The sequence below is a fragment of the Nycticebus coucang genome, chromosome 6, assembly GCF_027406575.1.
Source record: "Nycticebus coucang isolate mNycCou1 chromosome 6, mNycCou1.pri, whole genome shotgun sequence".
Classification (NCBI taxonomy): domain Eukaryota; kingdom Metazoa; phylum Chordata; class Mammalia; order Primates; family Lorisidae; genus Nycticebus; species Nycticebus coucang.
In genome coordinates this window covers 30,949,716-30,976,581 of record NC_069785.1, presented here as the reverse complement: position 1 = coordinate 30,976,581, position 26,866 = coordinate 30,949,716, and the positions used below count along the sequence as shown (strand labels likewise).

Here is a 26,866-nt window from a genome sequence, read left to right as displayed (position 1 = left end):
TATTTTATAGCCAGACACAGTGGCAGGCAGATTCAGGATAGCTTAAGACCAGGAGTTTGAGACCCGTCTGTGTAACATAGCAAGACTCTGTCTCTGAAAAAAATTTTTTTAGGGAGGCACCTGTGGCTCAGTGAGTACGGTGCTGGCCCCATGTACTGAGGATGGTGGGTTCAATCCTGGCCCCAGCTGAACTGCAACAAAAAAATAGCCGGGCGTTGTGCCAGGTGCCTGTAGTACCAGCTATTCGGGAGGCTGAGCATGAGAATCGCCTAAGCCCAAGAGCTGGAGGTTGCTGTGAGCTGTGTGACACCATGGCACTCTATCGAGGGCAATAAAGTGAGACTGTCTCTACAAAAAAAAAAAAAATTTTTTTTTTTTAACCAGATGTGGCCGTAAGTGCCTATAGTCCTAGCTACTCGGGGGGCTAAGCCAGAAGATTGCTTGAGCCCACATGTTGGAGGCTGCAGTGTAAGCTGCAATCACACCACTGCACTCTAGCCTGGGAGACAGAGTGGTACCTTATCTCAAAAACAAAACAAAAAAACCCTATGAATTCATGGCTTAATAGGTGTAGCATACTTTGTGACAGTCAATGGAAAGGACCCTGAACTTCTATAACCCATTCCCTACAAATTCATGGCATAATAGCCGTAAAAAATAAACAAAGCAAATTTTTATGTGAAAAAACTAATCTTGCCCAAACCAATTCCACACACTAGGTTAGAGCTCCTGTTAATATGCTCACATAATACTCTGCACTGCCTTCCATAGCACTCAGCACAACTATAACCAATTATGTAATTATTTGTTTAATGTCCATATCCTCACTAGACTGTAAGCTTTTTAGGGCAGAGACTTGTCCTTTTCTTTACTATATTCCTAGTGTCTAGCACAATAGGCACTTGATAAAAATTTTTGAACAAATTAATAAACTGCAGCAGATGCCCAATCTGAGGGGATGACTGGACATAATATATACAATTGGTAAATAGCTGAAAGAGTTGGGACTGTTGCTAAAAGCAGAGATAGATGAGTTGAAGAGATACAGATGAGAAGAAAAATCATACTGCCTCATAAAATATTGAGACAGTAATACAACATATAAGTGAAAGCAGACTTCAAAAAAGGATATAACTTCCATGAAAAACAGATGTCAAATGTCCATGTCATAGAATTTCCCTGGGACTTTCAGGGAAGCTTAGCATGAAAGGAGGTGTAACTACCTCCCCCCACCAACTACGCAGAATGACAAAATAGCGCAGTGGGGAGGGAGATACGTACTGGGTGAATGTCTGCTGAGTTCCAGCTCTGGTCTCTCCAGGCTGCTCTGAAAGTCAGGAGGCAGCAGGGAAGTCACTCCCTCGGGATGGATCATCTCGTCCTCCGACTCAGCTGAAGCTTCTGCAAAGTACAGATTGGGTCGGGGCAGGGAGGAAGTGAAGGTCTCAGCATGTGGGAATATGTAGAGGAGTGAAGGAGGTCAGGCAAAGTCACAGATGCAAAGATACATACCAAAAGGAGCACTGTATGTAAAGAAAAAACACCCTAGGATTAAGCTCTGCCTCATCTAAATGGTAGTTTAATTTACTTATAACTGTTCTTTTTGACAGGAATCCTCTTCTGACAAGATAGGCAAATTAAGTGTCCTCTTTCCTTACAAAAGTAAATAGTAACTATAACTCAGTTGGCTCCACTAATTACCAAAATGAGTAAGTAGTAGTCTCTACCTGACTTATTCCTGAAATTGCCTAGTTAGACAGGCCTATCTACTTGGTAACAGGGATAATGAAGAACTCCTCATCAGAAGTGACATTCTGGGCTTACCTTCAAGTTCTGCAGCTTCTCGAGCTTCACGTTCCAGGCGCTGCCTAAGTAGTTCCTGCTGCTTTTCCAGATATTGTTTTATGAAACTGTTCTGGCTCATTTCTTCACCAATCTGTGTAGAAGAAATGGAAAAAGAGGGTCTAGAAAAGCAAACAAAGAAAATACAAGAAAGGAAATTCCATGACCCAAGAAAGATAACTAAAATGTTGTTGGAGGCTACTTTCATATTAAAGACCAGAATAAATAGCCCTATGAGTCATAAAAAATGACAAAGAGAGGAACCATACATAATTTTTTTATTTGAAATATTCAGTCCCCAACCAAAGAGTGATGTTGGTAGACAATCAGCTTGAAAAGAAGTCAAAATTCCTGTAATCATGCCCTTTCATCTAAATTTTTAGATCATCTGAAACCTTTTCTGAAAATAAATATAAATTTCCTGCTAGTAATTTCAAAACTGAAAGGAAGAAAAAATCTTTGTTCTTCCAAAAGATCAACTTCTACCTACTCTGAAAACATTTTGTCAAACATCTTCAAAATTCAAGTACAGTATTTAAAAGTATGAAATTGAAAGACTAGGGCGGCGCCTATGGCTCAGTCGGTAAGGCGCTGGCCCCATATACCGAGGGTGGTGGGTTCAAACCCGGCCCCGGCTGAACTGCAACCAAAAAATAGCCGGGCGTTGTGGCGGGCGCCTGTAGTCCCAGCTACTCGGGAGGCTGAGGCAAGAGAATCGCTTAAGCCCAGGAGTTGGAGGTTGCTGTGAGCTGTGCAACGCCATCGCACTCTACCGAGGGCCATAAAGTGAGACTCTGTCTCTACAAAAAAAAAAAAGAAAAAAAGAAATTGAAAGACTATTTTCTTTGCGTGAAAAAAAAAAAATCCTTGCTAACAATATTGAAAACCTAGGGGTTTATCTCTTCTGCCATCCCATCCCAATATGGATTCTCATGTCACTTCTACCCTTCAGCATTCTCTTCACAAGTCTTCCTCCCTAGAACCTTCTTGTTTAGCAAGTCCTATTAGAGAACGCCAGAAAAAGGGGGAAAAAACTTTACTTTCTATGTTATGTTATTAGTCTTATTTTCTTTCTTTCTTGTTTAGTAAATCCTATTAGAGAACACCAGAAAAAGGGGGAAAAAACTTTAAATACTTTCTATGTTATTAGTCTTATTTTCTTTCTTTCTTTCTTTTTTTTTTTTTTGAGACCAGAGTCTCAAGCTGTTGCCCTGGGTAGAATGCTGTGGCATCATAGCTCACAGCAACCTCCAACTCTCGGGACCAAGCAATCCTTTTGCCCCAGTTTTTCTTCTATTTTTTCTTTTTTAAGTAGAGACAGGGTCTCGCTTTTGCTCAGGCTGTTCTCGAACTAGTGAGCAGCCTCCCAGAGTGCTAGAACTACAGATGTGAGCCACCATGCCAGCTCATTAGTCTTGTACATAGTAAATGTTTATTTTCGCCTAAGGTAGAGATGTGATTCTTTGTATTCAACGGTGGGTTGCATATATTAAAAAATATGCTTGTTTGCTGTAACAGTCCTATTGTTAATAAAAGCAAAACTTCAAAGACTAAAATGCAATGGGCAAAAGGAACATAATTAAACTGATTAACTTATGCAGTTTCTGATGCTTATTAAAGTACTTAACTAAACCCCTAAAAGCTGGGTTGATTATGATACTTACAGCTTAATGAGGTGACAACAAGAGAGTAGCAAGGCTCTCTTGTTTTCCATAGTATCCCAGGAAAACAAGTATTCATAGTATCCTGGGAATTCACCTAGTACTGGGGCTACACTAACAAAGACCTTAGTTTTTTCTTTAAGTGACTATAAGTAGGGAATTTTAAAAGGAATCTTAAGAAAATGTACAGTCTAAAAATTTGTGGAGTTTTTTTCTCTTTAAAACATTTTTTTTAGGGGCGGCGTCTGTGGCTCAGTGAGTAGGGCGCCGGCCCCATATGCCGAGGGTGGTGGGTTCAAACCCAGCCCCAGCCAAACTGCAACAAAAAAAAAAAAATAGCTGGGCGTTGTGGCGGGCGCCTGTAGTCCCAGCTACTCGGGAGGCTGAGGCAAGAGAATCATGTAAGCCCAAGAGCTGGAGGTTGCTGTGAGCCGTGTGACGCCATGGCACTCTACCGAGGGTGGTAAAGTGAGACTCTGTCTCTACAAAAAAAAACAAAAAAACAAAACAAAAAAAAAACAACATTTTTTTTTAAGAGTTTCACTTTGTTGCCCTTGGTAGAGTACTGTGACATCACAGCTCACAGCAAGCTCCAGTTCCTGGGCTTAGGCGATTCTCTTGCCTTAGCCTCCCGAGTTAGCTGGGACCACAGGCACCTGCCACAACACTCGGCTATTTTTTGTTGCAATTTGGCCAGGTCTGGGTTCGAACCTGCCACCCTCAGCATTTGGGGCCTGCGCCCTACTCACTGAGCCATAGGCGCTGCCCTGTGGAGTTGTTTTTTAATAAAGAAATGACTTCTTTTTTTTTTTTTTTTGTAGAGACAGAGTCTCACTTTATGGCCCTCTGTAGAGTGCCGTGGCCTCACACAGCTCACAGCAACCTCCAACTCCTGGGCCGCCCTGAAATGACTTCTTTAAAAGAAATCTTACGCAGAAATTCAGTATATAAAGTAGATAAAAGTAGGCTGAATCTAGTTTAAGACAGAAGTATAAACTTTGCTTGAGAAGAAATCTTCCCTAGGAAGCCCCCAAAAGCAGCCCCATAAAAGGAGTTATATAAAACCATGTGTCTAGTCTAACCTTTTCTCATATTACAGATAAGAAAACTGAGGAAACAAAGGAAGAAACCAAGTCTTCCAGAGGTTCAACTGCTCATCCACAGGAAACTAATAGCAATGTTTAAGAGTAACTGCATAGTCAGTAGTTTCACTAGTAATGTTGAATAATTTATAAAGTATTGAATCTTTGGAAAATATGCCAAGAAGAGTTCTTGATCAGTAAGTATCTTCCTACACATGAAGTAGTGGTCTACATCACATCTACATTCAACGACGTCAATTACTTTTCCCAAATCAGTACCAAATAACTTCATATTCTGCACAGAACATAATCAGAGCCACATTTTCAAGTACTGGAAATTATTAATAACAACTGCTCAGTTATTTTACTCCTGATTCAGTTCTTTATTCCAGGTTCTGTGTACAAATGGACTTGATTAGAACTATTATGGTAAAAGGACATTTCTGACCACGGGAATTTAAAAAAATATTGGTGAGGAATTAAGCAAATATACAACATGTTCTTTATACGCTGCACATCCAGACAGCCCACTCCACCTAATGAACTTTCTTTCTTACCTGGGAATTTGGCTGGAATGCAGCATGGGGTGTTGAGTGTTTCTGTAAATTTTCTAGCATTAGGGCCTAGTACAGAGAAAGGCAAGTCAAAAAACAGAGGAAAAAAAAAAAAGAAAACAAACCCCCACCCGTCTCACCATTTCTTCATTACATGCAATGACTTAAATACACGCTTAAACTGTGTTTCTTTTCCACAGATCTAAAAGCCCTTTACTAATACAATTATCTTTTTTTTTTTTTTTTTGAGATAGTCTCACTATGTCGCCCTTGGTAGAATGCCCTGGCATCACAGCTCACAGCAACCTCCAACTCCTGGGCTTAAGTGATTCTCTTGCCTCAGCCTCCCAAATAGCTGGGACTACAGGCGCCCGCCACAACGGCCAGCTATTTTTTTTTTTTTTGGTTGTAGTTGTCATTGTTGTTTGGCAGGCCCCAGGCTGGATTCGAACCCGCCAGCTCTGGTGTATGTGACTGGTGCCTTAGCTGCTTGAGCTACAGGTGCAGAGCCTATTAAGAAATTTTCGGGCGGTGCCTGTGGCTCAAGGAGTAGGGCGCCGGTCCCATATGCCAGAGGTGGCGGGTTCAAACCTAGCCCTGGCCAAAAAAAAAAAAAAAAAAAAAAAACAAAGAAAGAAATTTTCATTCATCTTCAGAGGATCCTTAAAGGTAGCCATGGTTTTTGTTACTAAATGTTCAGATGTAAAATGCAGGCAGGCAGAGAATCAGTGATCTGGCTATGTCATAAAATCAGTGACAGAACCTGAACCACAGTCCCTATTATCATCTGCACTTTTGACAAGTGCCCCTTGTAGCCATGCAGGTAAAATTACTTTAAATACTCCAATCAGCTTTAAATACACAAAACTAACATGGGGCTGCTAGTTTGGGACTCACTGAATTACTCAGTTATCCACGACTAGATCTACTTGAATAAACTTGTATAACTTCCAGCAGAATGGAATCTACATTCATGAAATTTATAAATTTCAAACAGGAGGCTACAGGAGAAAATGACCACAGACCCTGTAAACCCTGGTCTGACTTACTACACACACACACACACACACACACACACACACACACACACACACACTGTCAGCTTCTGTATAAGCAACGATCTACCAACTCAAACCTTGAACAAACCCAGTCCTAATCTGTACTACCTGCCACGTATCCTGATGAGCTCTTATTAAAACCAAAATACCCTGATCTTCCCCCATTCACACCAAACCTACACATACCAATCTACCTCATGACAATCCCACCCTGATTTACTCAGATTCCTCAACATACACCAACCTGCTTCACCTCTCTCATCAATATTCACCAAACTCTTATACACCCAAATTGCTTCTGGATGCCATATAAATTAGACACCTCTCCCACCACGTCCCTTCGAATCAAGGTTTCTCTTCATCTCATCTCCCAATCTGATCAAGCGGACGGACATTTTACCCCACCCCAATTCCATTCTTGCGGATACAGACAGCCACCCCATCCACCACTTCACCCAACTATACCCCTAACTCCGACCCAGCCGAACTCTCCCCCCTCTGGCCAGCAACGCCTATGGCTGTAGTGGGATTTAACTCCTTCTGCGGCGCATGCGCCGAAACCACAGACACAAACAAGGAGGGGGTGGGGGAAGGAGGAAGGAGCTTAAGACACTCCAGGAGAGTAGCGCGCACCCTCCCATTTTGGGCTCGCGCCGCTGCCGTTAAGGCGGGAACCGGCGCGATCTCTATTCTAGCGCGAGCCTCACCAACTACCGTGCGCGCGGATACAGAGGCTCGCGCTGCCGGCCTGAGCGAGCTCGCGCCGAGCCCGGACACTGCGCCTGCGCCGCGGCAGACTCGTCTCTACCGGGTCCGCTCCCCTCCGACACCCCGGCAGCGCCGACTCCTCACCCCTTTGAGCCGCTTGACCAGGGCACTCTTCTGCCCACTCTTGGCTAGGCCTCGCTGCTCCAGTGCGGCCTTCAGGTCGGTCACTCGTAGCGCCTGAAGAGGCTTCCCGTCCAGAGTCACCTCCTCCAGCTCCGCCATCTTGCGTGCGGTACTCGGGTCCGTCCCGACGGCTTCGGGCATCTTCGGTAATTTCCGCCAACGCCCTTCGAACGTACCCAGTTAGCCCCGCCCACTGCAATAGTGTACCCCTCGATTACCACTCAGAACTCCCCGGATTCCTCCGGAACTGCTCGGATGTTTCCGTCTCATATCGGCACCAATCGATTCTTTCCATCCGCCCATCTCTTCTCTACCTCCCTCTCCTTGCTTTCGGTTCGGTTACCTTCGTCTTGCCGGGGCTTTGAGTGGAATGTGTTCGGAAGTCGTCGACTCTGGCGTAACCATAATCGGAGATATTCGGCTATCTCCGGACATAGCGCTCAGGCGCTGGGGCACCTGGGTGATTGGGACTGGTTCGGGACCGGAAGTGCGTGGGATGTCCAGCTGGCCCAACTTTGGGTTTTCAGGAAACATGGAAGCTGTGGTGATTGTTCTAGTCTAAGGACCCTTGTGACGATCTCCGAGTGCCCTCTGGGGCACAGAGGAGGTAAGCTGGATAGATGTCCCTCTTTGGGCCAGGTCAGACTCGGTGTTTTTGGGTAACCCTCAGGGCAAGCTTCTTACACCCTTACGGAAATAGCTGCTGCCTCAGTCCTCGGAATCGCCGCCACTCGCATCTAAGGCTTCGGTGCTCTTTGAGGGCATATGTAACAGGGTGGTCAAGAGGGAGCAGCGTGTCTGTCTTTGGACCTGTCTGAACTGATTCAAGGCACTGAATTTGAGTTTAACTTGGAAGCCTAAGTGGCAAGACCCTAGAAAAGTTATTTCTTCGAAAAAGAGAATAAAGTTATTGAAAGGCAAGAACTGAAAAGGCAAATGCCTTGACCTGTTTTGCTAGTTGAACTAATTTTAGTTTTCTCGGGCGTGTTTTCCTTATCGCTGTGAATCCACTAGCTTGGAGCGGGAGAAACACAAACAATGAAATAGGTCACAGACAAATAGTAAGGTTTTCACTGTTGGAGATTCAAACTGTGAGACTGAAAACTATTTAAGTCGAATTGGCTACCTTCGAGTTGTATTCTGATTCAAAATCGATTGCAGGACACCAATAGGTATCGTATTAAACATTAAGGAAAGTTGTTCATAGGCATAAATTGTTACACAATAGTGTAACACTTGTTAGATCCCTAAGCCAACAAACCAACTGCACTGTTTTTTTCAGGGTCTTGAATAAACACCAGGCTTCTTTTTTCTTACTGTGTTATGTTATTTTGGGTAAAGCCCTCATATAATCTGCTCTTTGATATTTCCTAGTGCTTTACTGGAAACATTAGGAGGTAACATGTTATGAAGTTCTTGGCATATTTCAGAGGCTGCACGTATATTGCAGAGAAGGCTTTTTCATCCAGAGCAGTTAGCATTTAGGCCCTGACCAACGTATGTACTAAATTAAAAAAGGATACTTTTTCATGTTAGGTCAGATGTGATGGACCAACATTAATTATGTGTTTTTCTTTGCCAAATCTAGAAAATAGAATTATTCTGTTACTTCGTATTTTGGTGCCCCCAAGGAGCACTGAAGCCTTAGAGGGGAGTGGTGGAGATTCCAAGGACTGAAGGCAGCAGCTATTTTTGTAAGGGAGTGGGAAGCTTGCCCTATGAGGGTAACCCACAAACACCGAGTCTGACCTGGCCCAAGGAGAGAATGAGCAAGAAATATATTGGTTATTTTTAGGTTATAAGAGGGAAACAGCGGTGGTTGGGGAGGGTAATAGGTTTGAGAAAGAAAGAGGAAGGCTGGCAAATATGAAGTCATTCTTAGGTGATTTCTCTAAGGTAGTTGGATAATAATCTAAAGGACCCTCTTATTTTCCTGTAAATTGAAGTAGAGAAAATTAGTTTTCTCTATAGATGGTGACTGAGATTTGTTGCTAGGAAGTTACATTTTGGTTGTGCCATCAAGGGAGTGTATAACAGTACTTTTATGTTTCAGGATGCCACTGGAATCATCTTCCTCCTTGATGCCACCATCCTTTCCTCCTGTTTTACCCACAGTACCAGATAGTATTACTAACTTTTCCCCTCCCCCAATGTCTTACATCACTTCCCAAGAGATGAAGTGTATTCTTCACTGGTTTGCCAGTTGGTCAGGTCCCCAGCGTGAACGTTTCCTACAGGACCTGGTAGCTAAGGCAGTACCAGGAAAATTACAGCCACTACTGGATGGTCTGGAGCAGCTTAGTGTGTCTGGGGCAAACCGACCACCTTGTATCTTTGAGTGCCAGCTACGTCTTTGGGATCAGTGGTTTCGAGGTTGGGCTGAGCAGGAGCGCAATGAATTTATTAGACACTTGGAGATCAGTGAGCCAGACTTCGTGGCAAAATTTTACCAAGCAGTGGCTGCAACAGTTGGCAAGGACTGACAGGCATTCAGATCAAAGAAGATAACCACAGATGATGGAGTCAAGGCCGTGACTCTACCGTGAGAACTCAATTCACATGTGTCACATATAAGTCTGGGAGTGGTCAGATCAACTGAATGAACTTGCCTGACCAGCACAGCCATGGTTATCTCAGCATTAATAACGAATCAGTGGGACTCCATCTAAGTGTAAATGTTATTCATCTAAGCAAATACAGATCATCAGTCTGTCTTCTGGTTTGCTTCTTTCCAAGAGATGCCAAACTCTCTAGAATTTGATTACTTATTTTGGAACTGTACCCAAAGGAACCTACATATATATAACAAGCCTACTGTTGGCCTGTGAAATGTAGAGCCTTCCTTCCCCAGAAACAGGGAAGAGGGACAATAAAAAGTCATTATTTTTATAGTCTAGCTGGAATCAGATGGCTTGTTTTCCTTGCCCACCAGATGCTGGCATAATTAGGTTGCATCCCAACCACTAACTTTCCCCGTGATGATTTAGTAAAGTTATGGAAAATCAAGAGAGGAAGATAATTAGTTACTCCTTTTTCCACACCATGTATGTTTGAATCCAAATAGCAGTGACTTTTTTCTAAAGTATATGTGATGTCCTTGAGCTGGTAGCAGGTATTAATTTTGTTCTCTAACAATATAAAAGCCATACTCTTTACAGATAAAATGGTTTATTTTGTACCAAAATAAAGAATAGATCTTCAGAACCATATGACTCCATCTTTTTTTCATTGCAAGGCTAATATAAAATGTTGATACACATGGAAAGAGACATTCAGGAGAAAGTAATATCACACCTCCCTTATTCTTCCATCTGGGCTCCTTGTTGTGTTCTGGAGCTCTGGTAAATGGTAAGGGGCAGATGGTCCCACCTGAAAAGTAGCTCGTTTCTGATAGGCTATTGTTCCCAGTGCGCTCAGCAGGATAAGCAGCATTAGACAGAGTCCCATGGTCAGACTTAAATGGGTCATGGAGGGATTATGGTCCAAGGTAACCAGCAACTCAGGAACACAGGAGGTACTATTTGGCCTGGAATAATGCATAGGCTTAGAAAGTGAAGGGCTTTACCTTTATGTGTAGAATGCATAAATCCCTGCTTCATTCAAGCATTAACAGGAGATCATTATGAGTTAATATACAACTTTAAAGTAAATTGAATAATTGCTCAGCACCTGTAGCTCAGTGGTTAGGGTGCTGGCCACATACACTGGGGCTGGCGGGTTCGAACCCAGCCCAGGCCTGCTGAATAACGATGACAACAAAAAAATAGCCAGGCCTTGGGGCGGGTGCCTGTAGTCCCAGCTACTCTGGAGGCTGAGGCAAGAGAATTGCTTACACCCAAGAGTTTGAGGTTGCTGTGAGCTGTGATGCCACAGCATTCTACCGAGGTCGACGTAGTGAGACTCTCAAAAAAATAAGTAAATAATCAAATAATTAGATTGAATAAGACCAAGATCCAAGTCTTCTAGGATTTTAAATTATTGGGAGAAGACCTAACTTGGCAGTTAGGGAAGTGGCTTAAGGGAAGACACTGGTGTTCAGGTAACTAAACACCTAAACACCATCCTTGGGTAGTCCTTAAGAAAGGAAGGGGTCTTGGATCCCTATGTCCTAGAGATAGGGGAACTACCTTATTGTGTGGAGGAGGGAGTCATATAATGATGGGACTGAAGTGACTGTGTTAGGGATCTTTGCCCTAGACAGGGTTATGTATTAGAAGGCAATATACACATGAGTGAGAGCTTAATAAGTGCAATTTAAAATCCCTGTACTCTATACATTTGAAAGAAAACTACTTGGAGTATTATCTTACCTGTTATCTTCTGTGGTAAAGCTGGCTCCTCCATGATAAATTTCTAGGGGTTTCACTTGGAGAGTCAGGGTCAGGGCCCTGTGCAGCATAGAAACTGAAGGCCCTTTGCAGCCAGGGGACTTCCACATATGCACAGTGAACACCAAACTAGCAGTAATGGATGGGCTGTGGAAATAGCACCTGAATGGACATTTGGATTTCTTAATGGAGGTAAGCAGTTCCTGGAGGAATATAACTCAACGAAACAGGTGCAGACTTAGGAGTGGAATGAACAAAAAGTCTTCAGAGGAGAGTTTTGAAGCATTTTTCCCTGGCCCATTGTATAAATAGCCTGAACTGTCCCTTTACCTGCTCATGCCACTTCTGCTCACCAGTGCCCGCAGTACCACTTCAGCCAGCTCTTCTTGCCGTTCCTTCCCCAGAGAGTGGCCTGGAGGTCCAGCTAAACCTAAGGACAGCTGGAATAGCAGGGCTTGGGTTGAAAGACTCACAGGTGGGGAAGTAACAGCGTTGGTACCTTCATTAGTCCCACACAACCGACTCTGGGGACAAAAGAGAAGACCGGAGTACCCGGATATCTGCAGGGAAATATGTAGCAGAGTATAGTTGTGCCTCAATTATCTGCTTAAGCATTCTTTCTGAGGAAAATATATGTTCTAGATGAGAGTCATGGACTCAGTGGGTACTTAGTTAAAAATGAACATCAAAATGGGTTGGAAAGTACAGTGTGCTCACTTCTTTCTGCCACTGTACCACAACTATTCCTTAGGGTACCCACCTGAATAGCCTTTCCTGGAAGGCATGGGACCCAAGGTGATCCCTCCACCTGCACCTTGTATGCACCCCTCTCTGTGCATTGATGCAAGTAGCAGCGGCCAGTGAGCTCTACTTCCTTGAGGTATGGGATCTGAGAAGGATGCCCGGTCGCATTCACAGGGAGCAGCTGTGAAGTGAGGTTGGCAAGGAAGCAACGACTCTGGGAATGGTAGATCTCCCCATGAGGATTCACCACCCCAGCTGGGAGTCCGTTTTCCTTCTTCCAGCATTCACTCTGAAGGGCAGGCCAGGAGTTACAATAGTGTTTGTTCAGATACCTTGTAAGTTAACTGCCAGATCCACTCAGTTTCATTCTCTGTCTCTAGTCTACTCACCTTGTTGGCTAAGGGCTTGTACATGCGGCAGCCTTCCAACATGGGGTCAGAGGAGCAGCTTCCCTTGTCCAGGTGCAGGTAGTGACAGCCCAGCCCACTGTGTACCAGGGATGATAAGAGTGACACTAGGATCACTGACAGCTGTACTGTTCCCTAACTACTCAGCACACAAACCTGCCAGTGCAGAAGAAGTCTGAGGAACCAGTCCCACATGTGGTCACCAGGCCAAATTCCAGGCCAGATCCTGCTTGCGATATAGGAAGGGAAGGAGAGAGTACCCTTAACAAATGAAGCCCCAAACATCCCTCAGCGCTGGCTATGCTCACAGCTTCAACTATACCTTAGCAGCAGATGATCCTTCCAACCTCGCCCACTTACCCTGGAGTTGACTTGGGTGATGACTACCCCTCTGCAGTTCCCCCTGATTTCTCACCCTGGCCCCACAACAGCTCCTCTGCAGCACTGTGGTTGACCTGGTACCAGCCTGAGTCTTCGAAGGCAGCAAGAGTGATTGGGTCAAGTCGAGAGCGCTGGGCACCATCAAAAGTAGCAGTCATTAAAGAGCCCTGGAGTAGTCTGGCCTCCCAGTGTGAGGACAAAGGGCCCTACAGAAGGAAATGACAGCTGGTTGCTACCTGGCTAGTCCCTCTTTTTTCTGTCATCCCAGGGAGTTCTCATTCTCACCTCTTCTTCCAAGAGAACGCCCGATGAAACCTCTAGCACTCCCAAGTGTTTGGCCAGGCTGTGGCTAACAGCTGGGGTGGTGAGAAGCAGCTGTCCCCACTCATCTCGCCTTGTCACTTGTTGCCTTGTAGAGCAGTTCTCTCTAACTGAGTACAGAAAGGGAAGAAAGCAATATGAGAGGAAAACTAAAGGGTGAAGTAAAACCGGATAAAAGGAGGAATTCCCTCTGCTTGGCATTAGGGAAGTCCTCTCCCTCATTCCTCTCATTTACCACTGAGTCCTGAGGGGCAATCCCGCCACTTCTTGAAGAGTTGTCCAGAGAAACCCAGGACATGGAGCAATTCATGCAGTGTGGCCTGAATTCATGCAGTGAGAGGGCTGGATTTGTAGCAGGAATGACCAGTCACTACATACCCCCGCTGCTGAATCAGCTCTTTTTAGAGCTTGCAGCACCTTCTATGTGTGTTCCACCCTCAGTGCGTTCTTCCACTTCGCATAAAGCTGAAGGGGGGTCACATGAAGCTGAAGGGCCTCCCCCCACCCCCAACCTGTGTGCTTCTCCCTATTCATTGTGTAGCAGTCACCATGACGATGTCACTCTGGCTGGGCCTGGTAAGATGTTGGGCACAGTAGACAATGGTACCAGCAAGAGGCCTGTCTTCAGAGTCCAGCTGGCAGCATGCAGCATAGGCTATGATAGAGGGCTGTGGATGGGCCAGGACAAGGAGAAGGAGGGGTAACACAGATAAAAGAAATCTTCCGGAAGGGTGGCGCCTGTGGCTCAAGGAGTAGGGCGCCGGCCCCGGTCAAAAAAAAAAAGAAGAAGAAATCTTCCTGAAAAGGGGTGACCAGGGGACTCTGCAGAATTCTGCAGGAGTGGCACTAAGGATGGCTTGGGAGGGGTTTAGTCCCAACCCAAACTATCGGCATGCCCTAAGTTATCTCAAATAAGCACAACTTAATACGAATTGTTGGCAAAGCAAGGAAAAGGGATTTGCTTTGAACCTCACCTCTTTATGGCATTTGGAAGTGTGGGCAACCCTCATGTACAGGAGAAAATCAGTGTTTTGGACCCCAGGCCCATCTGGCTTGACCACTTGTGGGGAACCCTCTTCTGGCCACAAGGCATAACCACGGAGATGAGCATCAGGAATCTGGTGGAGAGTGAAATGTAGCATCAAGCTTAGCAGCTGGGTTGGGCCAGCAGCAACCTGGGTACCAGGAGTAAGGGAGGGTGAGGGTGAGCGTCTTGGGTCTGTCTTTTTTTTTTTTTTGAGACAGAGTCTCTTATGTTGCCCTTGGTAGAGTGCCATGGCGTTACAGCTCACAGCAACCTCAAACTCTTTTGCTCTTCTTTTTTTTTTTTTAGAGACAGAGTCTCACTTTGTTGCCCTGTGGCGTCTCACTCTGTCACCCTGTGGTGTCACAGCTCACAGCAACCTCCAGCTCTTGGGCTTAGGTGATTCTCTTGCCTCAGCCTCTGGAGTAGCTGAGACTACAAGTGCCCACCACAATGCCCGGCTATTTTTTTGTTGCAGTTTGGCCGGGGCTGGGTTTGAACTCTCCACCTGCAGTATATGGGTCTGGCACCCTACTCACTGAGACATAGGTGCGCCCAGCAATCTCAAACTCTTGAGCTTAAGTGATTCTTGTGCCTCAGCCTCCCAAGTAGCTGGGACTATAGGTGCACACCACAACGCCTGGCCATTTTTTTTTCGTTGCAGTTGTTGTTGTTTAACTGGTTCAGGTTGGGTTTGAACCTGCCAGCCCAACTAACTGAGCTATGGGTGCCACCTTGGGTCTGTCTTAGTGTCATCCCGGCAGCTGGCTAGAACACAGAGTTCTGTCCCTACCTCCAGTCTCTGACTTAATAAATTTGGGGGGCAGAAAATTGAGGGGGTGTTGGATCTGTGTGGCAGGACCGACAAACCACTACATACCCCCTCTGCCCAAGTGGCCCTTATAGCTTGAGGCACCTTCTCTTCCAGCCTCTAGTTTCTTCCACTTCACATCATACTGAAGGACCTGCCCCTCATCTCTGATTTAATAATTTTGGGGGCAGGGAAAAGGAGGCCCTGGGAATCTACACTGTAAAGAAACACGTTATGTAATTCCTTTTTTTTTTTTTTTTTTGGTTTTTGGCCAGGGCTAGGTTTGAACCCACCACCTCTGGCATATGGGACCGGCGCCCTACTCCTTGAGCCACAGGCGCTTCCCAACGTTATGTAATTCTGATGCTGGTGGTCTTAGAACACATAGGCAGGATAGGGAACTTCAGATCTCTAAGACTGAGAATTTGCACTCACCTTTGCCCCCAGGCAACTCTCTCCTTTGTACCTTGGGTTCAAGAGGCTGCACCTGCCAAGAATGAACATCTGTTGGTGAGCTAGGGATATTTCTGGGTATCCCTAAAGAAGTATTACATATACCATGTATTCTCAACGACATGAACTCACCTGTGGTAGTTTGGGGTTTCTGGGTCTCCCCAGACAGCGTGGCAATATTGTGCAGGGTCTCGACTCAGAAGCAGGGGTCCTTGCACTGGAGGGACTTAGATGAAAGGCTAATTTCCCCTCCATGTCTGAGAACTCCAGTTCTGTTTCTGCTTTGATCTTCTGTCCCTAGACGTCTCTACTCCTCAGCGCGCGCACGCGCGCGCGCACACACACACACACACACACACACACACACACACACCCCGACTCCTTCTGCCCCTCACTCACCTGCTAGGACACTCTGGATTCGCTGAGTGGCCTCTCTTACTGCGGCCAGGGCTCGGGACTCCCCTCTCGTCCCATCTCCCTTAGGATCCCAAGCTCCATTTGAGGTAGGGTCTTCTATATAGCAGGTTTGGATGCGCAGGGGTTGAGGATCTCTGGAGCTAGGGAGGTTGAGGGAAGAAGAGCGAAAGTTTGGGGACAGCTGGGAGAAAGAGGGCCTGAGAAGGCTCACAGACTTCTGAGTCTCATCATGTAGACATCTGCTTGTGGCAACCCCAAGGAGCAACGGCAGCAGCAGCATCTTTAGTATCTTTTCATAGCCTGCCCTGGATCCTGTCTCTGTCCCCTTCTTCGCTGACTCACTTATTTCTGGCTCTCCTCTCTTCACCTTCTCTCTCCATATCCCCTCTACAACACTTGCTTATTTTTTTGAGATTTGAATGTTGTCGACTACATCTACAGTTTCCTGCCAGGAGGTTGGGGGCCAAATCCACCCACTTCCGGGGGTGCCAGAGGTGGAGTGCTGGGGGAGGGGAAGGGTCATTCTGAGGCCTCAGCTGACCTTTCCAAAGAGAAGCCTGCCTTGTCCACAATGGAGCTCTTTTCTAACCTTCTCTCATTCCTCATCCTATTACCTCTGCCTTTCTGAGTAGAAAACCTTGGAAGCATCACCAAAATAAAAGATGGGTGTCAGCATAATGGACAGTGGGAAAGGGTGACATTCTTTGCTTCATAAATGCCTGCATGCCTCACTGGAAATGGGCAAACAAGGCTTCTGTACTTCACTCGCCCCAGTGGCACAACTGGGTGTCCTCTCACTAAACTGCAAGACTTTTAGTTTAGGCATCTCCCGCATCTGGGTAGGGTTCTTAGCAGGTGCTCAACAAATCCATGTTAGTTGGCTGACACCTCCTAGGAGATGCTGTTGTGTTAGGTCTGTGAGGCTTCACAGGAGCTGCTTATAGACATGCAGGAGAGGGAAAACAAACTTAAAACAGACATCAGTAGATGTTCAAACATGTTCTTAGGGAACTCTGTTTTCTTTGCTCATGCTGTGCTTTCATATCCTGTTTCCTCTGCTTGGATACTCTTCCTCCCTTGCCTGCCTAGCTAATTCCTACCTTTCCTGTAATTACTCTGGGAAGCCTTTCTTAACACCCCCAGCTCAAATTCAACACCTGCCAGAGGGAGAGTGGAACCATTTCACAGGAAGGGGCTCTCCTTCCAGCTCCTAACAGAACACCATTATGCTCTGTTATCACCATTGGCTTAGTAATTCTTCCTCCACATTCCTCCACGAACAGCTGGTCTATTCGTCCATAGCACTTGGAACAGCCTGTGGGTCCTAGTCTTCAGTATGTGGATGAAGGTTGAATCTAACTTCATATTTAACTTTTGAAGAAATAGATCAGGGGTGAAGTGACATGTCTTAAGGCAACATAGCTAATTAGTGACAAAGACTAGAATTTAGAGAAGGGCTGCAGACTTCCCAGGGAGGCTTGATTTTATATTTTTACATACCAGAACTATGGCTGGAACTACACATACAAGGAAGACACCCAAACTCTGGAGCCAAATCCATTCTGCCACTTTCTTTGTAACTTTGACCAGCTGCCTCAGTTTTCCCATCTGTAAAATGGGGATGACTGTACTTACAGGGTTGTTATGAGCAGTAAGTGAATATTTGTAAGGCACTGAGAATAGTGTCTGGTTCATAGTAAACACTAGATGAAATCAAGACTCTGAGCTATGCTTGAGTTTTTAGGAAAAAATAATCCAGTAAAGAATGCACATGCTTTCAACTCAGAGGAGTACTAGTCTTTTATCATCATGTGTACAAATCTTTGGAGGACTCTGCTCTTTCTCTAAGATAAACCTAGTCTTTCTCTCCAAGATTTCTGAGTTGTGGAGAAGATTCTGGTTGGGGATTTGCATGATGAATTCAAGATCTGTTCAGCTTCTCTTAGGTTTTCCGGCCAGTCTGCGGCGGCTCCTGGTGCTCTGCTTCCCCCTTGTGGTCACACTGAGGTAGAGCGTACCCCGCCAGGCCAGGTGCTGAGCCCGAAGTCACACATGCAGGCAGAGATAAATCTTTCCTGCTTTCACACTGCAAATTCTTCTTCGACTTTCGAAATCCAGCTCAGAGGTTATCTGCCTGTCGAGACTTTTCTTTGATCCCCCAGGCAGAGTTAGTCCGTGAATCTTTTGTTCTCCAGTAGCATATCTTTCTCATCTTTGAAGCAGGCTTACTACGTTATCCTGGCGTTTATTTATTTCTGTGTTTGTTTTCCTGGTGGACACGGGTGGCGCCTGAGTCTTATTGGTGTCTTCGTCTTTGAAGAGGTAGGAAGCAGGCGCGGAGGGATAATGGAGATAAGAAGGTGGAGGTGAGGCGAGAGCGTGAGAGTAACCACCGCTTCATGGCGCACCCTCTTTGTGGCCAGACATTGTTCCAGGGGCTTTATACTCATATAGTTCTTTTGGCAACTTTATGAGGTAGTTACTGTTAGGTATTATTTTCCAAGTTTTGCAATTGAGGCACAGCAAAATTAGACAATGTGTAGAGATGGCAATGGGCTGTGTAGGATTGAGCGCCTGTAGGCAGGCTCCGGAGCACAGACTGTAACCCACTGTCCTGTAGTTTCTCCAGTGCCTAGTGTGGAGGGAAATAAGGTTGTGATGAGTGGAACAGGATGAGAAGAGAAGATGGGGGTGAGGAGAGACTGGGGATAAGGAGAGCAGATGGAGGGATAGGAGAGGATTGGGTTAGACAAAAGAACAGGTGTTCAAGAAGACATATATGGGGCAGTGCCTGTGGCTCAGTGAGTAGGGTGCCGGCCCCATATACCGAGGGTGGTGGGTTCAAACCCAGCCCCGGCCAAACTGCAACAAAAAATAGCCGGGCGTTGTGGCGGGCGCCTGTAGTCCCAGCTACTCGGAAGGCTGAGGCAGGAGAATCGCGGAAGCCCAAGAGTTTAAAGGTTGCTGTGAGCCATGTGATATCATGGCACTCTACCCGAGGGCGGTACGGTGAGACTCTGTCTCTACAAAAAAACAAACAAAAAAATCAGAAGACATATATGAAAGGGAGAAATAGGTGTGGAGGTAGGACATTGGGGATAAGGAGAGGGGATGTAGATGGGGGTGGAGTGGAAAAGTGGTAGATGTGACTTCCTTTGGGGTCGTCATCCATGTGGCTGCTCCATCTGGCAGGCTGACCCCCAGCCCTTGCACCCTCTCCTTGCTAACATTTCTCATCCCTTCTCCCCACCCCCAGTGAGCCTCTCCTGAGGGCATACCCCGGGGCTTATCATCAACAGAAACAGCACCTAAGAAATAACTGAATCAAACATCCTGCTCTCTGATAGGATCTCCCTTCCTTAGGGCTGGTTTGCTCAAGTCGCCTCACTGCAGCTGTTCTACAAGCTTGCTGAGGAATCACTGGTCATCCCGTCCTCACATCTCCCCTTCTCTACGCTAGGTTCCAGGTTTACCATGACAAGCTCTCCTTTGTACATGCCTTCAACTCCTCTTTCCTGTCTTTCCTTTCCATCCTACCTCCCTGGTTAAGCTCCAACCCTAGATGGATCTGACATCTATCTTCTCTGCCCTTGCTCCCCAGCAGCTGAGGACCATTGGGGAAATCATCCCAGAGCACACACTTTTGTCACTCTAAATCATCAACTTCAGTTGTGCACTCTTAAGTCAGAAATCTCAGCAGTCGGTTCCCTCATGCACCTCAGCAACTAGGATTTTACACCTTCAAGCCTTCATTCCCCCTCCTGCTCAGTGACTTTTAGTTACTTCTTCTTTCACAGCAAAAACAAAAGCTCTAAGAACGGCCTCAGTCTGCTGCAGACCTGCGAATATTTGTATTTGTAGCCATCTCCTCATCCCCTGGAAGGTCCATCCTCCGTCTGACGCTCTGAAACCCAGCTGAGGGGACTCTGGCCTCAGCCCCACCACCTGCTCCCAGCCCTCTGAAGGACCTTTGCATATACTTCTCTCTCTGCTGGAACCCCCTCCTTTTGCCAGATAAATTCTTACTCGCCTTTTTTTCTCCCTTTTTTTTTTTTTTTTTTAAATTTGAAACAGAGTCTCACTCTGTCACTTGCTTGGTCTAGAGTTCCATGGCTTCAGCCTAGCTCACAGCAACCTCAAACTCCTCCTGGGTCAAGAGATACTCTTGCATCAGTCTCCTGAGTAGTTGGGACTACAGGTACCTGACACCAGGCTTGGGTAAGTTTTCTATTTTTAGTAGAGATGGGGGTCTTACTTTGCTCAGGCTGGTCTTGAATTCCCAAGCTCAAGCCATTCTCCCATCTCGGTTTCCCAGAGTGCTAGGATTATAGGCGTGAGTCACACTGCCTGGCTTCTTATTCACCTTTTAGATATCTGCTTAATGGCTTGGCACCTGTAGCTCAGAGGCTAGGACACCAGCCACATACACTGGAGCTGGGGGGTTCAAAACCAGCCGGGGCCCACCAAACAACAATGACAGCTACAACAACAAAATACCCGGGCATTGTGGTGGGTGCCTGTAATCCCATCTACGAGGGAGGCTGAGGCAAGAGAATTGCTTAAGCCTAAGAGTTTGTGCTGTGAGCTGCGACACCACAGCACTCTACTGAGAGCGACATAATAAGATTCTGTCTCAAAAAAAAAAAAAAGATATCTGCTTATATGTTACTCCCTTAAAGAAGCCTTTCCTGCCCCTCACATTGAAATCAGATGCCCTTGCTAACACCTGCCCCCAGCTACTCCTTTACTCTTGCCATGTAACACTGCTAACAATTTAGAATTATAGATTTGGTTGTGGTATTAGTTTTTCACCCTCACTAATCTGAAGTCCCACAAGGGTAGGGACTGTCCTCATTTGTCCTGTACCTTTCTATGGCCAGTAAAGTGGCTGGACTCAAGTGAGTATTTAGTTAAGTATTTTTTTAGCCAGGCGTTGTGGCGGGCGCCTGTAGTCCCAGCTACTCTGGAGGCTGAGGCAAGAGAATCGCCTAAGCCCCAGGAGTTGGAGGTTGCTGTGAGCTGTGTGACGCCACGGCACTCTACCGGCACTCTACCGAGGGCGATAAGGTGGGACTCTGTCTCTACAAAAAAAAAAAACAAAGAGTTAAGTATTTTTTGAGCAAATGATGAATGGACAAATGTGATGAGAAGGCAGGAGGGAAGCGAGGGCTGGAAGGGTGAGGGTAGAAGACAGAAGGCGGGGGGAGGGGATGGAAATGAGGGCATTTTGAAAAAGTGAGGCTGGGAGAGAGGGAGGGAGAAGAGGGGAGGGGAGGGCCTGGGAGAAGGGTTCTTTGTGCTGGACCTGAGGAAGGCTTCCACACCCTGAGTGGTCTTTCAGGTGCTGTCTTTTGGGGCCATGCTACTGGTGAGGTTTGAAGGCAGGGCTGGTGGGAGGGGCTGGGCTTTATCTTGGGGTGCAGCCCTAACCTCAGATGGTGACAAAGCTGGAGCCAGCAGGGTTTTGCAAACCATCCCGATTGCAGCAGGCCAGCAGTCTTGCTGGGGACGGGTGGGCGGGGCCTGAGCTTATCTCCTGGGTACAGTTCTAACCTCAGATGGTGACAAAGCGGGAGCCAGCAGGCGTTTTGCAAACCGTCCCGATTGCGGCAGGGTTGGATGCTTTGGCTGGGAGTGACAGCCCTAGGTCAGAGATTGGACAGTTTGAAGCTTAGCTTGTAGGGTATAGAGGATGGATCCCTTTTCTGTATATGCTTTGCCTCTACCTACCACAGAGCCCTGTCACTTTCTAAAAGATAAGTGAGGGCTGGGCGCGGTGGCTTACACTTATAATCCTAGCACTCTGGGACACTGAGGCAGGAGGCTTGCTTGAGGTCAGACCAGCCTGAACAAGAGGAAGAGGCCGTCTTTACTAAAAATAGAAAAAATTAGCTAGGTGTTGCAGTAGACACCTGTAGTCCCAACTACTCAGGAGGCTGAAGCAGGAGGGTCACTTGAACCTAGGAGTTTGAAGTTGCTGTGAGCTAGACCAACACCACAGCTCTCTAGCCTGGGTAACAGAATGACACTTGTTTCAAAAAAATAAAAAACAAACAAATAAAAAATATAAAGGAGAAGTGAGAGGCCACAGCTGTGTGTGTGGGTCTCTCCCTGTTAGGAAGCCTGTCTCCTTTCCCAGGTCCTAGGACCCTTCACTGCTCCCTGAAGTCAGAATTGATGGCCACTTTGATGAAATCAAGTTGCAGCCAATTTCCTCTGAAAACCCCCATGTTCTCTTCTCTTCATGTGCCATTGAGGTTCTTCTGAGGCCAGGCCAGGCCTGCTATGGGAGGAGCTGAGGGAGGCCAGCCAGGAGTCCTGTCTGGGTTGGACTACTTCCAATTTGGAGCAGCCTGTGCTGAGTCCGGAGAGGAAGGGTCTGCCCAGTGGGGGCTGGGAGGGTGATGGGATGTGCATGGCCCCCACCAGTCCTGGCTGCTGTTGCCTCAGCATCTCCTATACAGCCCCTCCACCTTGTAGTCCCCTCACTGGCTTGGGGCAGGGTAGAGCGGAGGTGAAGAGGCCCCTTTCCACCCCACAACCCCAACCGGGATCTTGCAACACTGGGATGGGGGCCCTAGGAGCCCAGGCATGTGGCAATCTGGGGGTGGGGGGGTGGGGAGGTATGCACGGAGCAGGGGGGCGGCTTTCACAAGTCTGACCTTGGCAGACTCACCTTGGGCAGCTTCCTCCCTCCTCACGGTACTCCCCAGGGCCCTGCTTCTCCTCTGCAGCTTCCCTGTGGCCTGAGATCCTGTCTTTCAACTCAGAATTCTCCTCCTGCTCACTAATTCTGCTCAAGGAGGGAAAGAAGGCTTGAGCTGTGGATTCTAAAGCAAAAGCAATGTGTGTGGTGCTGTTCAAACCTTGGTTTGCTTGTTTCAAAAGTTATGGAGTCCCTAGTCCTGGTGCCTTTCTCTGGCAAGGTTTGGCTCACTGCCCTTCCCCGCCGAGAGGCAGGGGACTGGGTGGGAAGGTGATTCCAGGGGCAGAGATGATCCTGTTCTGTCTTCCCACCTTCAGCTTCTCAGGCACTGTCCTCCTTGGCAGAAGGAACAGAGAGTGTCATTTGTGACTCTGTTCTGGAGTGGGGGAGGGGCACATGTTTTCCTACGCGTCCTCTTTCTCCCTTCTTCCCATCCATCCATCCATTCTTGGTTTCCTGTCTTCTTCTCAACCACCCAGACACCCCAGGGCTTTTGCATTTGCTCTTCCCTCTGCTTAGCCTTTCCCTCAATGACGGAGCTGCCGCCTCCACTTTCTTTTTGTTTTTAATTTAAATGTTATTTCCTCAGAGAGATGACCCCTTGAGCACCCCAGCCTCTCACCTGTTTGTTTATTTGTTAGATTTTCCCAGTAGGCATATACAGGTGGAATAATTAAGAGAATTTAATGAAGGTATGTTATGGGGGTGCTAGCCCAGCAGAGGAGCCATTATCACCTCCCAGGGGCTGGGAGGACAGGGCAATCACAGAGAGACCTCTGTCACCCTCCTGCCACCCTCACTCCCACCCCCAGGGTAGGAACTGAGCAGAGTGATAAAGGGCAGAGAGGGCATCTGCAGGGACAAAAGAAGACACCCAGCATACTTGTCTACTGATTTTTTCTTCCTACTTCCTCAGCTCAGAACTTATCTTATTCACAGAAAAGATGTTCACCAAATACTCATTGAATAAATTGCGTCGGCCAAAACCATCTGAGGTCTGGTTGGAAGCCTCCTTCTCAAAGTGCACTTTCCAGACAAATGTCATCTTCCTGGTATATGATGTGACATAAAGGATTGGGATGTGCTCAGCTGCTCCACATCACGCTGGGATCACCCCGGGGAGACGGGGAAAGGCTCCACTAGATTTGGCTCTGAGGGGCTGATGGGTTGGAGGGGGCTGTGGGAAAGAATCTGTGGTTGATGCTGAAGCAACCCAGGTCCCATCACCCAGAACCTTGAAAGTAAGTCAAAGGGCAGTGGTCTTTTGCTGAGAGGAGGAAATCTGGAGGTTGAGTCACTTACCATGTTCTGTACAAAGCCCCCTTATGCAACCCATCCCTCTGGGCTCAAAGGAAGGTACAAGGATTCTCCCAGGCACCCACAGCCACTGGCACCTCCCCCTTCCAGACTTAGTAGGCTCCCATCAGTTCCTCTACTGAAGGTTCAGACCTGGGCAGGGGCCCCAGGACATGGAGGAAGGAGGGACAATGCCTGAGAGACACACAGGCAGAGTTGGGCCTGTTTCAGGGTGAGACAAACATGGTGACACGGAGCACACAGGTGCCAAAGACGTGGTGCTATACCATTGGGGAAGTGCAGAAGTGGGATCTTGGGGAAGGGGAGACCAGGATGATACAGATACCAGTCTCTTCCTCTCAGAAATGTTTTCTTTTGTTTGTTGAGACAGTCTTACTTTGTCTCTCTTGGTAGAGTGTTGTGGCATCATAGCTCATAGCAACCTCAAACTATGGGGCTCAAGCAATTCTCTTGCCTCAGCCTGCTGAGTAGCTGGGACTACAGGTGCCTGCCAAAACACCTGGCTATTTTTAGAGATGGGGTCTTGCTCTTGCTCAGGCTGGTCTCAAACCTGTGCACTCAAGCAATCCACCTGCCTTGGCCTTCCAGAGTGCTAGGATTACAGACATGAGCCACTATATGCCCTGTCTAGGAATTTATTTCTTGATGCTCAGGCTGTCCCTGGGCCTCTGACACTGTGAAGAAAATCATGATTACTTTTTTTTTTTTTTGAGACAGAGCCTCAAGCTGTTGCCTTGGGTAGGGTGCCGTGGCATCACAGCTCACAGCAACCTCCAACTTCTGGGCTCAAGCGATTCTCTTGCCTCTGCCTCCCAAGTAGCTGGGATTTATAGGTGCCTGCCACAACGCCCAGATATTTTTTCTTTTTTTTTTTTGGTTGCAGCCATCGTTGTTTGGTGGTCCGGGCTGGATTTGAACCCTCCAGCTCAGGTATATGTGGCTGGTGCCTTAGCTGCTTGAGCTACAGGTGCCGAGCCTTTTTTTTTTGCAGGGGTCCTCAAACTACAGCCCGTGGGCCACATGAGGCGGTGTGATTGTATTTGTTTCCATTTTGCTTTTTACTTTAAAATAAGATATGTGCAGTGTGCATAGGAATTTGTTCATAGTCTTTTTTTTTTTTTTTTTTGTAGAGACAGAGTCTCACTGTACCGCCCTCGGGTAGAGTGCCGTGGCGTCACACGGCTCACAGCAACCTCTTAACTCTTGGGCTTACGCGATTCTCTTGCCTCAGCCTCCCGAGCAGCTGGGACTACAGGCGCATAGTCTTTTTTTTAAACTATAGTTCAGCCCTCCGACAGTCTGAGGGACAGTGAACTGGCCCCTGTTTAAAAAGCTTGAGGACCCCTGATAGAGTCTTGCTTTGTCACTCGGCTAGAGTGCAGTGGCATGATCATAGCTTATTGTAATCTCAAACTCCTGGGTTCAAGTGATCCTCCTGCCTCAGCCTCCCAAGTAGCTGGGGCTACAGGTATGCACCACTATGCCCTGCTAATTTTTCTACTTTTAGTAGAGACAGGGTCTCACTCTTGCTCAGGCTGGTCTCGAACTCCTGAGCTCAAAGGATCCTCCTGCCTTGGCCTCCCCCAGTGCTAGGATGACAGGTGTGAGCCACTACTCCTGGCCTTTATGATTACTTATGATTCACGTACCCTCTCTTGTTGTATATGTATACTTGAAGGGAGGGTATAGCCTGAAACAGAGAGGCAGGTACCCTGTGCTGAGACAGCAAAAGGACTGAGTGAGCTTCAGAAGATGTCTCTTATCCCCTCTGGCCCTCAATTGCTTATCTGTGAAATGTGGCTCACACTATCTTGCTTGTGTGAGGACAAAGCCCACCAGATGATCTCTTGAGGTCTAATCCAGCAACTCTCAAGGTCTGTGATTTTGTGGAGCTAACTTTGGTTCTGCCTCTAAACAGTTGTGTGACTTCAGGTAAGCCCCTTCCCCTCTCGGAGGCCTCAGTTTCCTCACCTGCAAAATGAAGAGTTTAGATGAGATCTCTGAGGCCCTTTCAATATCTAGCAATATGAAATCATAACATATTAATGCCTATCATGTGCTAGCCCTGTTTTTCTATGAATATAACAACACTATAGGGTGGTTATTAATATCACTCCCATTTTGTAGATGAGGAAACTGAGGCACAGAAAGGAGAAGTAACTGGCTTATGCTCACACAGCTAGTGAGTCTCAGAGGAAGATTCAAATCAAGGCTCTTAGAACATGGGGTTTCACTGGGCCTTTCCCAACTTATTCTTCTCCCAAGCACTCAGACTGTCAAGCTTTAAGAGACCAGACCCCCAGGGGATGAAGGACAAAGATGGGAGTGTGGGTGGGACAAGTGCGTGTGTGGCTGTCCATTTAGTAGACTGAGGCTATGAAATTGGGGAGCAGAGATAAAGTGCTGGATCAAGAGCTAGGGGACTGTGAATATGGCAGAGCCATCAAGAACTTTCCCTTGGCCACCTGGGGCAGGAGCTCCTTGACCTGTTCCTCAAGGTGAGAGAGAGCGGGCCTGGGCGCTAGGGACTGTGTGGTGTGGGTTCTCCCTACAAGCCACAGATCTCTGTTAGGACTGTGTCCAGAGACTGCTCCAGGTGCTGGGACAGGGGGTGGAAGTGTGCCTTCAGCTCATAGAAGGGAGTGATGAGGATGTGTGGGGAGAGTAGAGTGACAGACACACGGTCAGGCTGCATGGCATGCTTGGGAAGGGCTGTGGGCGGCAGCACGCCTGTATTCCCAAATGCTTCTCTGGGCGTGGAAACGAGAGGTATCAGACCCAGCCTTCCTGGCCCTTGGGGTCCTCCACAAGACACACACACACACACACACACCCCTTGGCCCAGGCCCAGCAAACAGCCCCAGCATTG

General features: G+C 47.1%; 3 protein-coding genes across 8 annotated transcripts in view; 1 reads left to right on the top strand and 2 right to left on the bottom strand.

Annotated features, from left to right (window-relative positions):
- Positions 1–7,488, bottom strand: part of ACIN1 (apoptotic chromatin condensation inducer 1) — a 38,743-nt gene extending 31,255 nt beyond the window's left edge. For 4 of the 6 annotated variants that reach the window (XM_053594748.1, XM_053594750.1, XM_053594749.1 and 1 more), the window contains exons 1-4: positions 7,050–7,488; positions 5,143–5,208; positions 1,825–1,936; positions 1,282–1,401 (exon numbers count right to left, since the gene is read on the bottom strand). In XM_053594748.1, the coding sequence (XP_053450723.1) occupies positions 1,282–1,401; positions 1,825–1,936; positions 5,143–5,208; positions 7,050–7,229 (478 nt within the window). In that variant the 5' untranslated portion in view covers positions 7,230–7,488. The remainder of the gene's footprint in view (positions 1–1,281; positions 1,402–1,824; positions 1,937–5,142; positions 5,209–7,049) is intronic. The other 2 variants (XM_053594746.1, XM_053594747.1) reach the window with 2 other exon arrangements.
- Positions 7,489–7,538: 50 nt separating this feature from the next.
- Positions 7,539–10,292, top strand: C6H14orf119 (chromosome 6 C14orf119 homolog). Its single transcript, XM_053594770.1, has 2 exons — positions 7,539–7,695; positions 9,142–10,292. Exon 2 carries the CDS (start codon positions 9,143–9,145, stop codon positions 9,569–9,571), a length of 429 nt encoding a protein of 142 aa, XP_053450745.1. The 5' UTR covers positions 7,539–7,695; position 9,142; the 3' UTR covers positions 9,572–10,292.
- An 84-nt stretch (positions 10,293–10,376) lies between these two features.
- CIROP (ciliated left-right organizer metallopeptidase) lies at positions 10,377–16,254 on the bottom strand. Its single transcript, XM_053594757.1, has 14 exons — positions 15,957–16,254; positions 15,690–15,783; positions 15,540–15,591; positions 14,244–14,387; positions 13,818–13,937; positions 13,505–13,589; positions 13,234–13,379; positions 12,983–13,154; positions 12,724–12,793; positions 12,550–12,646; positions 12,177–12,449; positions 11,747–11,976; positions 11,399–11,578; positions 10,377–10,614 (listed from the first exon to the last, which is right to left on the bottom strand). The coding sequence occupies exons 1-14, from the start codon at positions 16,252–16,254 to the stop codon at positions 10,377–10,379; spliced, it is 2,199 nt and encodes a 732-aa protein (XP_053450732.1).
- Between the last annotated feature and the right edge of the window lie 10,612 nt (positions 16,255–26,866).

Coding starts and splice junctions, on each gene's coding strand:
- C6H14orf119 (XM_053594770.1), top strand. CDS start 9,143: ATGCCACTGGAATCATCTTCCTCCTTGATGCCACCATCCTTTCCTCCT.
- CIROP (XM_053594757.1), bottom strand. CDS start 16,254: ATGCTGCTGCTGCCGTTGCTCCTTGGGGTTGCCACAAGCAGATGTCTA. Junction 14,388..15,539: donor AGAGTTGCCTGGGGGCAAAG/GTGAGTGCAAAT, acceptor ACTCTCCACCAG/ATTCCTGATGCTCATCTCCG. Junction 12,450..12,549: donor ACAAGCCCTTAGCCAACAAG/GTGAGTAGACTA, acceptor CCTGCCCTTCAG/AGTGAATGCTGGAAGAAGGA.